This window comes from Cercospora kikuchii (genome assembly GCF_019650295.1).
Source record: "Cercospora kikuchii DNA, contig_00002, whole genome shotgun sequence".
Classification (NCBI taxonomy): Eukaryota; Fungi; Ascomycota; class Dothideomycetes; order Mycosphaerellales; family Mycosphaerellaceae; genus Cercospora; species Cercospora kikuchii.
In genome coordinates, this window is record NW_025408583.1 from 1,860,282 (window position 1) to 1,874,174 (window position 13,893).

At 55.8% G+C, this 13,893-nt stretch overlaps 6 protein-coding genes across 7 annotated transcripts; 2 read left to right on the plus strand and 4 right to left on the minus strand.

The window, feature by feature from the left end:
* Window positions 1-125: 125 nt before the first annotated feature.
* Window positions 126-1,351, plus strand: CKM354_000293300 (uncharacterized protein; the record flags this gene model as incomplete). The annotated part of the gene is made up of 2 exons (XM_044798105.1): window positions 126-346; window positions 436-1,351. 2 exons carry the CDS (start codon window positions 126-128, stop codon window positions 1,349-1,351), a joined length of 1,137 nt encoding a protein of 378 aa, XP_044654040.1.
* Window positions 1,352-1,710: 359 nt separating this feature from the next.
* Window positions 1,711-2,967, minus strand: CKM354_000293400 (uncharacterized protein; the record flags this gene model as incomplete). The annotated part of the gene is made up of 2 exons (XM_044798106.1): window positions 1,711-2,916; window positions 2,965-2,967. The coding sequence occupies 2 exons, from the start codon at window positions 2,965-2,967 to the stop codon at window positions 1,711-1,713; spliced, it is 1,209 nt and encodes a 402-aa protein (XP_044654041.1).
* Window positions 2,968-3,176: 209 nt separating this feature from the next.
* On the plus strand, window positions 3,177-5,756 carry CKM354_000293500 (uncharacterized protein; the record flags this gene model as incomplete). 2 transcript variants are annotated; one of them, XM_044798107.1, is made up of 1 exon in its annotated part: window positions 3,177-5,756. In XM_044798107.1, one exon carries the CDS (start codon window positions 3,177-3,179, stop codon window positions 5,754-5,756), a length of 2,580 nt encoding a protein of 859 aa, XP_044654042.1. The 2 variants fall into 2 exon arrangements, with proteins under 2 accessions (XP_044654042.1, XP_044654043.1); XM_044798108.1 differs by having other exon boundaries at window positions 4,713-5,756.
* A 146-nt stretch (window positions 5,757-5,902) lies between these two features.
* CKM354_000293600 (uncharacterized protein) lies at window positions 5,903-7,078 on the minus strand (the record flags this gene model as incomplete). The annotated part of the gene is made up of 1 exon (XM_044798109.1): window positions 5,903-7,078. The coding sequence occupies one exon, from the start codon at window positions 7,076-7,078 to the stop codon at window positions 5,903-5,905; it is 1,176 nt and encodes a 391-aa protein (XP_044654044.1).
* Window positions 7,079-7,394: 316 nt separating this feature from the next.
* On the minus strand, window positions 7,395-11,407 carry CKM354_000293700 (uncharacterized protein; the record flags this gene model as incomplete). The annotated part of the gene is made up of 2 exons (XM_044798110.1): window positions 7,395-10,634; window positions 10,688-11,407. 2 exons carry the CDS (start codon window positions 11,405-11,407, stop codon window positions 7,395-7,397), a joined length of 3,960 nt encoding a protein of 1,319 aa, XP_044654045.1.
* Window positions 11,408-11,876: 469 nt separating this feature from the next.
* Window positions 11,877-13,599, minus strand: CKM354_000293800 (uncharacterized protein; the record flags this gene model as incomplete). Its single annotated transcript, XM_044798111.1, has 2 exons — window positions 11,877-12,353; window positions 12,412-13,599. 2 exons carry the CDS (start codon window positions 13,597-13,599, stop codon window positions 11,877-11,879), a joined length of 1,665 nt encoding a protein of 554 aa, XP_044654046.1.
* Window positions 13,600-13,893: the final 294 nt, after the last annotated feature.

Consider the following 13,893-nt stretch of genomic DNA (forward strand, 5'->3'; position numbering starts at 1 on the left):
TGACGACATTGGCGAAACGTCCTCCCTTTACTCTTTCGCCCTGCTGTACACGCGCTCTACGCTTGTGCAATTCAATCTCACGGCCATGCGACGCCCCGACGCTGGACCATGAGGCGTGAGTCGGCATGCCATTGATGCGCATTCCCTACACGCAGCCGCTGCCCAGTCCTACAATCGTGCCCGCCAGAGCAACCACAATCGGTGGCGCAGTCGACGCGCTGAAGAACTTCTTATCACGCGACCACGAGCGCGGGAAGACGGTCGTCTTGTCCGGTGCGGGAATCTCAGTATCCAGCGGACTCTCCGACTATCGAGGGAGCCAAGGGACGTACACCTTGAACAAAACGTGAGTTGGCCCCCGGTCCATGCTGTGCGCGGGTCATACAGGTCCTTAAATTTGGTGACGGGACGATGCTTACGCCTCCTGCACAACAGCTATCGCCCGATCTATTTTCATGAATTCTCAGCAAGCCACGAAGCGCGGAAGCGATATTGGGCACGATCTTTCCTGGGATGGACCACTCTTAATCGTAGCAAGCCGAATCCGGCACATTATGCGGTGAAAGAATTGGGAGATCTTGGGTTCATCTCCCAAGTCATCACCCAAAATGTGGACAGCTTTCACCCTCAGGCACATCCAAATCTGGAAACATTGGAGCTGCATGGGTACCTGAGAAGCACGGTCTGTCTGACTTGCAGGAGCGAATATTCTCGCGCTGCCTTTCAGGATGATCTCAGTCGCATGAACCCTCAATGGGCGGACTTTCTGAAGGAGATGCTCGCTACCGGCGCTCTTGCCACGGAAGACCCTGCTGAGCGTCGAAGACGTGGGCTGAAGACGAATCCTGATGGCGATGTCGACGTACCTGGCGTAGAGTACAGCACTTTTCGATATCCACCATGCCCCAAATGCCACAAAGACGCCCACGATGGCAGCAAGGTCATCCGGACCGACTCAGACGGGGCGTGGGCGACGGGATCGAATGCTGGTATCCTCAAACCTGCCGTGATCATGTTCGGTGAATCAATCCCTAGCCCGAGCAAATTAGCGGTTGAAGCTGCTGTAGATGGAGCAGACAGTATGTTGATCTTAGGGTCTTCACTGGCGACATATTCGGCTTGGCGACTAGTGAAGAGGGCGCGCGAGCAAGGGAAGAGAATTGCGGCGATCAACATGGGTGGCATTCGTGGAGAGGAGGCATTTTTCCGGCATCTGACGAGCGATGGCGACGGCCGTGAAGGCGTCAGATGCAGTTTACCATTGGAGCAAGCTCTACCCGCACTGGTGAGTGCACTGCGTGCAGACTCGGACCAAACTTCTTTCCGGCCTGCTCCATGGGCGGATCGATGATCTATGGTGTAAAGACATATCTGCGCCCGAATCGAGGCTGTGGAATAAGCATGAGGATGCAAGTCTAGCCATAGCAGTGCAGCAAAAGCCGCATGCTAAGTGTACAATATCCGCTAAGATGCTACGCCCATGGACTCACCGGCCGGTCAAATCTAGTTTCGTACAATTCGCAAAAAACCCGCCACATTCATACACGTGCCGTTATAAACTCGTTCTTCGGTCATTCTCATCGCGCCTTAACGAAGTCTCGCTCTGCTTGTGTTTCGTTGATATAGCCAAGTAGCCATGTTCGTGCACTCCTGATCACCAACACTTGCCCAGCATGTGCGGCATATCTTGGAAGGACGTACTGGGCAACGCTACGATGCCATGGCTGCTTCAGCTTCACTCATCGTACCTCCTCCCCCGCCACTGACACTAGCCATGAAGTCGCGGTAGCGGAAAACTTCTCCCTTCGCTTGGGCGGCGTTGATCCCCTTGGTGCCAAAGGCTCTCCGTCCCGTGAACTCACCGAGAATGCTGCTGACTTCTCGCTCGCTGAGCCGACTCTGGTCTTCGCCAGGCTGTGGAGCGGTATGTAATAGTGCGTCGCGAAGCACATTCACGTCGATTTGGCCACTGTCATCGATGTCGAAAGCCTCAAAGGCAGCGCGAAGCTCGTCTGGTTCCGAGAGCTCACTCAAAGGCCCTGACAGAACGTCAAGATATCGCGCCAGATTGAGCTGAGCGGGCCCGTGCGGTGGAAAGAAGTCTTTGAGTGCTGATGCATTGTTATCCAGTCCCAATTGAGCCAGCATGTCCGCAACGGCGGCAGAGTTGATGGCACCAGTATTGTTGCTATCGAGTACTTCAAAAGACTCGCGCATGCTGTGCAGAAGCGAATGTGGCAAGTGGTTGTATGCACCACCACCGCCACCACCGAGAGCATTCAGTTTCGGCGTCCCAAGTTTCTTTTGAGTAGAAAATACTGGAGGCTTGATGGTAGTCATGGTGGAAGATGTGATGTTGCGCTGCATCGCGGGCCGCAGGTTGTCTCGACTGAACACTTGCGCGGGAGATTGCGGCAAAGGCGAATCGCTTGACACTTGGTGGGTAGTATCGTACCGTGACGGGGAGGCTTCCCTGTGAAGCGATGACCGCAACTGCGCTGTGACACCGCTCGCCTGCCTCGGCGGGCTCTGCTCGGGCTCTGGGCTGGAAGTCTGTCCCGGCCGCGGTGAGCGTGGCGGGTCGAAAGATGCACTTTGCAGACTACTATTGCTGAGCTTTCGGGGTAGCGGTGATGCAATGCTGAGGCTGCTCGAGGGTCGCGCGAAAGGACTTGATGGCCGGTCTGTGGCGTGATTGATCTGGCTTGGACGGCGTGTGAACGGATTAGTCTTCTCGGGAGATAGTGATCCAGTTTTGATGGGCGAGAGGTGTGCAGCTGGCTTCGTGGGTGAGCCACCTGGCGTGCCCGCACGATTAGGTGGTGCTGGCGACTGGCTGTTTTGTCGTCGGAATGGCGACTGTCTGCCCTCGAAGGGCGAGAGCTGCGCAGAGAGTTGATTGGGAGCGGTCGACGGCTGCCGATATCAGTGAGAGTTAGAAACCATTTTGCACCTTGTACTCACCATGTTTGCTGTGGTATGCGATGTAATGAGCTCAGTCGTAAAGGTGAGGTAGGTGTAAACACGGGCGTGTCAACAGATCTACAGATAAGCTTCCGCTAGCTCGAGCAGGGATGCACGCGACAGGGGCCTCGCCTCTCCACCAGCATCACACCCCACACCCTGGACGATGACATTGAAGAGCACCAAATCGAGGGGGTCCACTCCGCACCACCATGGCGACGGTACTTCCGCTCCGCTCCGCCACTGAAAGCACATCTTCTTCGCGCAGTCAGCGGCATGCCTCGCTGCACTCCTTCCCTGCCGCGAGCAGCGCGACGACCACCAACAATGGCCTTGCAGTGCAGAGACATAGCCGATCCAGCAACTCGACCTCCTCCGCCGCAGTGTCTCGACATTCCGCCCAGCCTTCGCACTCGTCGCGTCCCAAAGGAGCGCCGCGCGCCGTGAAGCATGTGAAGTCTCAGTACCCGTATGATAGCACTGAGAAGCATGTCGAATACATATTGGTCGCCTCGTTCGACATCGACCGGGGCAGCATCATGGAGCAGCAGTATCCTGCTCCCGTGGGCGGCGATGAGCATATGCTGGCCGAGCTGATGTTGCCGGACCAGGTCGACAAGCGATCTCAGGATTGGACCACCTTCTTTCTCCACAAAGATGCCGGTCAAGAGGAGGAGGAGAGGGAGATGAGACGACGACATCGAAGACGCCGCCGACGCCAACGCGAACGAGAAGCAGGCGGGCACGTCGATGCCGGCACTGAGGGAGGCGGTGACGGCCCAGATTGCGACGAAGGAGATGAGCTGGGCGCCGATGACGACGATCATGATGATCTCGAAGACATTGAGGCCGACGAGCACGATGATGATGAAGCTCAAGACGACGATTCCGAAGACATCAATCTTGACGGGCCACCCCTGGTGTATGTTCTCAATCTCGTCAACACGAAACTTGATCCTTCGGTGCCTCGAGGCGCTATAGTCAAGGCCATGGCCGTATGCACGCGGCATTCTTTCATGCATATCTACAAGCCTTTGCTTCTGCTGGCGCTGGAGCAGTATTTTGCCCATCCATATCCCGAGACACTAGCGACTCTGTACGAAGCGCTGAACAGCATGGACCTATCGTTACTGCCGAAATTGAACTTCCTGGAGAAATACATTTTGCAGGCTTCTGACGCCAAGGACATGTTTCTGGAAAAGTTCGAAGCTATCATCGCTCAGCGAATGGCGTCCAGCAAAGACCAGGACGCGATGCTTTCTCCGATCGACCCGTCGAGTACAAACCAATTTCCGTCTCGGACCCGCTATGGCCTTCCACGAGACACGCACGAGTTCGAAAGTATCGTCAATTACGCAAATGTGCCAGTGCCAGTCAAAATCCCGACGGCTGTCAGTCCGGAGACCGTGGGCGATTTCAGTCTGGTCAAGTTGATCACCACCTTCAGTACGCCACATGCCGCGCAAGTTGTGCCGTTCAACCCCACTCACCCTCATCTTACCACTTCGGGGCCCACCACGCACCCCATTATAGTGCTTCTTAATGCTCTCTTGACACAAAAGCGAGTCATCTTCCTCGGCGACAAACTGCCCAGTTCCGACGTTGCGGAGGCAGTCCTGGCAGCATGTGCTCTTGCTTCTGGAGGCATACTCCGTGGCTTCACACGGCATGCGTTCCCGTATACCGATTTGACCAAGATCGAAGACCTACTCAGGGTACCCGGCTTCATTGCTGGCGTCACGAACCCAATGTTCACTCACCATGCAGAATGGTGGGATTTGATGTGCGATCTCGGCACAGGTCGAATGAAGATCTCCAATCGCATTGACCAAGCTCCGCTGACGGAGGGGGTGGCCTTCTTTCACCAGAACACTCATCAACCGGGCACAGTCGCCTCGAGTGGTAGTGGAGGTGGTATTGCCTCGTTCATGACCGCTGGCGCGAGCTTATCGGCAGGTCTGGGCGGTAATGCCGCTCCCAATAACAGCATGAGCAGCGATGCAACCGGCGATGGGGCATTTATGCAGAGTGTGCTCCTCGCCATCAACGAGAGACATGGCGAGCACGCAGTACGAGCCAAGTTCAGGAAGTGGATTGTCAAATTCACAAGGCTTGCTGCCAGCTTCGAAGAGACCGTCTACGGCGCCAGCGCTCTATCCATTCACAATCCGGACAGTCCGCAGACATCACTCCCTCCCGAGGAATCGCCAATCAGTCCGACCGATGGAAGAGCGGACAAGATGCCACCTGAGGTCACGGGGCATGGGTATGTATGGCCAACTGCGTTGAGTAAGACCAACGAGTTGGCAGCCAACTCGACACGGATCGAAGGATGGCGCAATACCCGCAGCTACTACAACTTTGTGCAAGATCTGGCAGCACTTTACGTGCACCGGCCAATTAAGCACTTGGATTTGCAACACCTGCACGATAAGCTGGCCAAGTTACGACTTGGGAATGAGCAGAGCGCAAACATTTACCTCGCAATATGTGCCGCAACGCGCACGGAACAAGAGATCAACCAGTTACTATCAATAGTCGTCAACGGCGTGTGGGAGAGCAAGCCCACTGCTTCGGGAAGCGGGCAGAACTCGGGACTGCTGTACATAGGCATGGGACTTTTCCATCCAAAACTCGAGGTCAGGGAAGAAGTCGCTGAGTTGCTCGGAAGGATCAAAGAGCACGAAGCTGGCCGGCATTTCTGGCAGTCTTTGGGCAGATTTGTTCGAATCGCCTGGGATAGAGTCATGACTTCGCGAGTGGAGAGACTGGGTGCTACGTTTGAAGGGTGAACGCCCACAATGATTTGGCTTTGATGATACCCATGTTCATATACAATCAGTAATTCATGATTTATGAAGTTCGCAGTCGTGCCGATGAGTTGCACATAGGTTGATGAGAGAGTGAACAGGTATGAGATTAACATACTTGACCTCGATTAATCGAAACTTATCTTCTTCCCTTGGAAAGCTACTGGTACGCTCTTCTTCTCCTTCGCGCGCTTTGCAGCTTCCCAACTAGGGTGCAGAGGGCCCGTATCGTCTCGTTGTGGCTTTTTGCTCGCCACGGTGAGCTTCGTCGTCGAGCCTGGCAATCTTCGCTTACCCAGTGGAAGCTTGTTGGCATCTTTTGCGAATTTGCTGCTGCTCACCGCGCCACGTTTTGGGTCCCAGTCTTGCTTCCCGGCTTGCTCTTGCACATGCTTAGCCTTCTTGCCATATTTCTTCTCCCAAATCGCCTGGCGAGCTCGTTGCCCACGCCGATTCTTTTTGGGCTTCGCATCCTCTACGTCATCTTCCACATCGGATCCGCTGCCAGATACGTAGCCAGCCATCGTCAGCTTCGGCAGGAAGAGCTTCTTGGGCGCAGTCCTGCTATCGTGGTATGCGATCTCTGACTCGGCGTCGGAAGCAGCATCTGATTCCGGGTCGCTGAAGGCATCGTTGTCCCGCCGCCGTTTTCGTGCAGTCGACGAGGTACGTGTCACCCCTTCTTGCTCCAACTGCCGCTCCAAATCGTCCACATCCACGTCTGAATCTACTGAGATCGAGCCATCTGCCTCGCTACCGACAGAAGCATCATCGTCGTCCTCGCGGTCGGATTCATCGTCCAAAGGCTTGTGGTCCGTCTTTCGGTGCTCCGCTTCCTCTACGCCCATTTCACGCTTCATGGCGCCGGTAGCGCTGGGCAACGCTGCCTTGACCGGATTCGAGCTGCATAGTCGCGCGTACACGTTAAGCGTCGCTGTCTCGGTAGAAACGGGTGTCGGGTTGCGAATGGGAGCAGGCAGGTGAGGAGCCTCGCGCACCGCTTTGATCTTCAAAAGTGCCTTCGCCAGCACATTCTGCGCACATCGCGCCAGGTCGAGCTTTTTGAGCGCAGCGACTTCAGCATCTATGCGCGTCGCTATATCCTGATCTCCTCGTGCAGTCTTTTTCCGCCGGCCCAGCTTTTGACGTTCAAATCCGCGCGCAAGCTTCAGTGCCTGCTCCAGTGGCTGCGCACTTTGCGAAAAAGTCGCCATGATCTGTCGTTGTCGCCGAAAGTCTCGCGACCCGGCCCCCTTGGTGTCTGCATCCTCCTCTTCGTCCGCTTCCCGTTTGCGTTTCGACATTTTGGAATGACTATGCTGGTGGTGGTGATGTGCGACAGGCCAGCGAAGGAAGTGCAGCCGTTCCGGCTTTAATCCTGTCCCCTGCCGATGCCGATGCCGATGTTGTACGGTCGCCGACATCAGTAGAACACAGAACACGGATGGCGCACAATTTCACGTCAAGCACATGTTGCTCGAAGAGACGCGACGCATCTTACAACAGTCGATTGTCACTCTATGTCATTTGCTATGTGCATTACAGGAAATCGCTCCAAACTTTTGCATTTATCCCTTTCCGTACCCCAAATGCCGCTCTATCAATGTCACGCCGTTCTGCTTATGCGTGGTTCTGAACCACTTCCAATATACTGTCTTTGGCTTGTTCCACGCCCTCCTGAGAGCCTTGAATCTCAATCGCTTCGCCTTTACTCTGGTCGCGAGGCACCTGAATCTTGGTCTTGGTCTTGGAGCGGATGCGGTTGATCTCACTGCCACCGGGTCCGATGACATGTCGGTACGCACGAGGGTCGGGCAGGATCAAGAACCCGATCGTGTCTAGCTTGCTGGCCTCTGCAATGGCAGCATCAAGCTTGGCTCGTGCTGCTTGTACAGCCTCTGTGGAAGGTCCACTCAAGATCCACGGGATCTCGCCTTCCTCACCACTCCCATGCAACTCGTGCACTTCCCACGAATGGCTGCTGCTCGAGTCGGTGGGTTCGTCTGTGATCAGAGGCATTGCGCCGCTGCCATTGGAACGGCTAGGCACAGGCGTGGACTGTTTCGGCGGGGGACGCTGGCCATCGTGGTCTACCGTGACCTTGTGATCATTCCTCAAGCGACGGAAGAACTGCCCGTTGTCGGCAACAATGTGGTGGAGCTTGCGCGGAACTGCGACAGTCTCGCCTTGTTGGTCTTTCGTAATCTCGAGGATATGTGCCTTGGCCTTTTCGACCTCATTCGGCTGACCAGTGACGCGGACTTGAGAGCGTTGCGGGCCAGTCTCGCTCTGTCGCGGCACGTTGATCGAGACGTTGAACTGCTGTTCCAATTGGCGTCGAGTTTCACCGCCACGTCCAATGAGCAAGCGGTGCTTCTCTGGCTTGACCTCCAGAATCTCCGTGGTCTGGGACTCCTGTTCGGCCACCAAAGCCTCGATAGCGGCACAAATCTTGTCCACAATAGCCTTCTGACCCTCGACTCGGACCTCATTGCCTTCGCTGTCGTTCTTGGGTACGCGGATCATGCGATTGTGGAGACGAGTGTCCTCCGGACCACCAGCCTGCAGAATCATAGCGCGAAGGTTGCTGCCCTGGGGCCCGATGATGCGGCCGTGATGTTTCCGGTCCACATTGAGAGTGCGAGTGACGGTGTTGTCGAAGACTTTCGCCTTTTCTTGAATCAGCTTCTTCGCTTCCTCCACTGATTTCTTGGAGCCTCTGATCTTGATCTCGACTCGTCCTTCCGCTCCGGCTGCATCTTTTGCGCCGGGTACATCGACCTGAGCCCCTGTCTGGACACGCAGAGCATCCATTTCCTTACCACCGGCACCGATCAAAGATGGCAATTGACTCTGTGCGACTGACACCACTGCGCTGTGGGAGTTGTCCTTGACGTATTCTAGCAGGCTCAACAACTCATCCCGGCAGGCATCCGCACCTTTGCTAGGGCCTTTGACAATAACCTCGTATGGCTTCTGGCTTTCACGGCGAGAGGCACCCTCAACAGTAGCTGTGTCATCCTCACCTCCTTGTTTATTACGCGGGAATTGTACGCGCACACCGTATCGTTCTTGTAAGCGATTGACTTGACTTCCTTGAGCCCCGATGAGATCTTTGTGGAACTCTTGCGGGATGTTCAGATGATGCGTCTTCTCATCATCAAGCTTCTTCACCAAAGTGAGGATATGGTCCTTGCATGACTTGGCTTTGGCCTCAGGCCCCTTGATCTCACATTTGCCCTCATTGAGCTGGATATCGACGTCAAACTTCTCGCGGAGGCTGTTGATGTGCTCGCCTTTGCGTCCAATCAGGTGATTGGCATGCTGTTGTGGGAAATCGAAACTCAGCTTGAAGTCGCGTTCCAACTCGTCTTTATGTTCTTGCTCGATGAAAGCTACGAGGCTTGCTAACAGAGCCTCGACGGAGTCTTGCGGTCCACGGAGGTCCACGCGAGGTTCCTGCTCACGACGTGGCGCTGCCTGGCGCTGACCACCATACGAAACTTGGACAGGAAGTTGATCTTCCGCCAATCCTCGGTGGTGGCTGTCGACGTGTCGACGGATCTTGTCATGGAACTTAGCAGGAGCATCGACCTGCCTCGACACGATTTCAGGTCTGCCTTGTAACAGAGTGTTGATCTCTCGCTGAGCCTGCTGCAATGCTTGTTCGAAGGACTTGATCTGCGCGGCCTGTGGGGCGCCCCGAGGCAAACTGTATTCGGGTGAAGGAGCACGATCCTCAAAGACCAAAAGAAGAGGTTCATCGCTGTGTCCTTCCGGAACCACGACGCGGACGCCGTGTTGCTCGCGGATGCGTGGAGCCTCCTTTTCGCGGATGTGTTGGTGGTAGAAAGGATCGACCTGTACAGGTTGGAATCGGCTGGGTGGATGCCCGGCAACCAGATTCATGACATCGGCACGGGCTTTGATTGCATTCTTGCCATCACGTGCGTAGATTTGCCAGGCGCCTGCACTGTCAGGGACAATGCGTGCATCATGTGTCCGCTCCAATTCCTGGAGAGCTTGGCGCTGCTGCAAGTATCTCGTGATGTCGCGCGCATGGACCTGAGCTCCTCGAGGTGCGCTCGAATGGGCGCGTGCGATATCTGCGCTAGCCATGGCCATGCTAGATGCGAGTTCCATGACTTTGTTGGTCGCCTCGTCGATTTTGTCCGCTGGACCAATAACAGCAAGTACCTCGCTGTCGTCTCCGTCAGGAGGAAGTATGACAGAGCAGCCAGTCTCTTGCAGGAAATCATGCAATGCCTTGCCCTTCTCCCCCACAATGAACTGGTGTCTGCCCCTCTCCACAGGCACATGCTCGAGAGTAAGCTGTCGCTCCAATTCCTGCACCTGGCGTTCAATCTCAGCCTTGGCCTCGGCAATAGCCTGTCTGTCTCCGGCAAGTTGGATCGGGAGATTCGACTGAGCCTTGAAAGCTGCAGGCTGACGTCCATCAGGCAATGTCGGTGGGAACTGATTGCTCCATGTATGGTACTGGGGAATGTTGATCTTCAGATCGCGACCTTCTCTCAGGCCGTGGAGGCGCTGGTTGTGCGGCGCTGCCAAGAAAGGATAGTACTCTGGTGGGATGTTCTTCAGGCGCGAGGTACCGGACGAGGTGTGTTCGTTAACAATTCTCTCGATATCCTCCTTCGCCATCTGAACCGCAAATGGATCGCCCTCAATGGTAACGTCGATTGTGGCGTCCATGTCATCTTCCTCGAGTATTTCGGCAGCCTCTTGCTTCGAGATATTGATCCGCGCTCCGGTCTTCTTCGAGATGGCTTGAATCGTAGCTCCTTGCTTTCCGACGATTCTGCCACGCACGCTCATGGGCACCGGGACCTTGGCAGTTTGCTGACCTCTGTTAGCTAGCTTTCTAATTTTCAACCCAGGGATCGTGTATTTACCTTTGAGCATAGCTGACTGGCGACCTCCTTCAAAGCCAGACGCACAGCATCGGTGGGACCAGTACCCTCGATGATGTAGTTTCCTCCCGGACCGGATTTCATCTCGACGGTGGCCTTGCTACGCTTGTTGATATCCCGCAGAATGTCGGCGACAGGCTTTTTGAGCTGGGCGCGCGGCGTCATCAGGTGAGTTGGGATCAATACCTGTTCGCTGTTGCGACCGGGCAAATTGACCTGTGCTGGCCCTCGACCTGCGCCTGCATTGACGATACCTGGGGTCGCATTCATAGTGCGGACAGGCACATTGGCTGCCCGACCGTAGCCTGTGCCGTTCGAAGTTCCGTTTGCCTTGCCGACAGCTGCAGGTTTGTTGGACCACATGCTTGTTCCCGCGCTGGGCCCCTTGGGAGCACCGAGGGACGGGAAAAGCTCCTCAGACTGTGTATCCAAAGTGGGTGCGCGTGGGACATTGGCAGCAGGTGCCTCGCGCACCGGTTGCTTACCTGCAGACTTACTGCCGTTGCCGCTCGAGACAGTGCCATCGTGCGAAGCAGTCGTGGCGCCAGTGGCTGGAGTCGCAGCGGTGGAAGCGGTGGATGGCAGATCCTCGTCGGCTGCATCTTCAACTGTCACTTTGTGCGCGTGCATCAGACGCTCAGCAGCACTCATGCCATCCTGAGCAGTGCTACCACTAGCGCTGCCGTTGGCGGTGGAGGCCATTTGATCGGGAGGAAAACCGAGGGTGTATAGACGGGTGCGAGTTGCGTGTAGACCGAGGTAGGATGAGGTTCGATATTGCTACATGCGGCTGCACGATGAGCGGGCGGTGTCGATGCGATGGAAGTGGTTGTGCGTCGGTGGTGGACAACTCAAAAGATGTGCAAGCTGTCGTCCACAGGGAAAGCTTGAATGGTCCGTGCTCAAGTTGAATTCAAGGGTCTCGCCCGTGCACTTCACACTTCACACGCGCCCCGACATACCCACCCACCTATAACATGTGACGCTATGCAATGCACGGCACTCATCGGGCAATTTTGCCGTATTCTCATGTTCTTATTCGCAGCCTATGATGATTCGTGGCCGCTCAATCTATGGAAAGTCACATGCTGTGCAACCATGCACCGAGCACTTGGGTGCAATTGAATTTGAGCCCCAACTCCTCGCCCTACTGAATAGACATGAGATCTCGTCATCGGTATTTGTCCATGAACTTTTGGTGAAAGCTCGTGATGCGAGACACCCACTCCGTTCCAGGAGCCAAGAACGTGGTGCGGAAGTGCAGTGTGCCCTCCTTCTGTCCAAAGCCAGAGCCGGGCACAATGCAAATGCCCGTCGCGTCCAAGAGCTCCAGGCAGTAAAAGTCGTCAGGATTCTTTCCTGCCTTCTGTGCCGCTTCTATGGCCTTGGCAGGGAGGTTAATGGTGGGATACAGGTACATGCTACCTTGCGGCGGCTGGCATTCCACCCCTTCCATCTCCGCAAACGCTTTGTAGAGAGCCTGCGCTCGGTCGTGCAAGTTGTTGAAGATGCCGTCGTATTCGTGGCGATAGAGTTCGTACGAGGGCTCGCCCTGCTTTGGTGGGTTCACCATCAGCTCTACGATGCATTGCCCGACAACAGGCGGGCACAGCATAATGCTGACGAATTTGTAAATTTGGGCAACGACCTGTTTAGCACGTCAGAACCGAGGGCAGTGTTTCTGATCCAAACCAATTCAACCTCACCTCGGGGTCAAAGCCAACCATTTCGTAGTATCCGCCACGGTGCCCACACTCTCCCACCATACCCTTGCTAATGCTGTGTAAGCTGGCCAATTCCAGGTAGTCAAATTTGCCCTCGTGGTTGTGCTCGCTCGCTTGCAGTTCCCGCAGACATTTCTTGAAGCTTGTGAAAGTGCCCTCGAAAACGTTGGTCTGATATACCTCGTCGGCGAGCACTACCAGCTTTTCTTCGGCTGCCAATTGCAGCACTGCGCGAATGTGCTCAGCGTCCAAGGAGCCACCCGTAGGGTTTCCTGGGTTGATCACAACCACCGCCCGCACGTCGGTACCCTTGTCCCGTGCAGTCTTGAGAGCTGAGCGCATAGCCTCCACATCTGTACTCCACCGTGATTCTTCGTCCAGGTAATATGGTACGGCTTGTGAATTGAGTAGACTGAGAGTCGCGGTGTAGAGGGGATACTGAGGGATAGGGACCAACACGCCAGTCGAAGGGCCGTCACAGATGACGTTCATGAGCGCGTTGACACCGGCGCTGGCGCCCGCGCACAGATAGATATTCTCCGGATCGGCGGGGTAGCCATCTCTTCTCTCGATGAACTGTGCCACGCTCTTGCGAATGCCTGGTGCACCTTGAGACTGCGAGTATGCGCCCACGCTCTTGACGTCCTTTAGCAGCGTCTTGGCACGCTCAATGGCATCACTCTTGTAACCCAGGCTCTTCTGAAGTACATCGCCATGTTCGAGTAGCTCCGGGTTCTCGACCAAGCTGGCGACCTGGCGAAAGAAGGTAATCGGCTTTTGGTCGAGCTGCTGGGGGTTGCCGATGTTGGCGCTGATGACCGAATCGAAAGGTAGGTGCTGGCCCTCGCCCTTGGCAAGTTGTGACCGATACTGTTCGCTCTTGATAGCCAGTTCGCCACGCACGGCGTATTTGGCCTCTTTGACGTGGGGATTGATGTTGTTGATGTTCAGGCTGCGCTGGGCGGCCGAGGCGCCGAAGCTGCGGTGCTGCTGCGAGGCGGTCATGCTTGCGGGAGGAAATTGCAGGCGCGATGGATGCCAGGCGGCGAGGGCAGAATATGAGGAAGAGTGACTCGCAGCATTGCGGAGGCGATTTTCTCCAGGTCTCGCGGCATGTCCACGGGTCCACAGTAAAACGCCCCAGTTGGCTCGCCCGATGACGGCGGCCATGGTGCGCTGGCTGTGGGATACCTCTGACGCCGACCAGTGACCACCACGACTTCGGAGCGAGCACAAACTCTCTCGAGAAGACCGTGGGCGGGAGGAGCGAGACGGGAGTCACAGAGTTATCGCTTATCGCTGCTGCAGGGAGCACGTACATGTGCGCGCCCCGGCTCTCGGCGATTGCCTCCACCACGTATCTGCAGCGTGCATCTTCACTTGCTGCACTTACTTGTTGCTGGTGGGCGTGCACGCGTCTCTTTGTTCGATCTGCAGTGCTCGGGGGTCGGCGTCCGTCGGCGT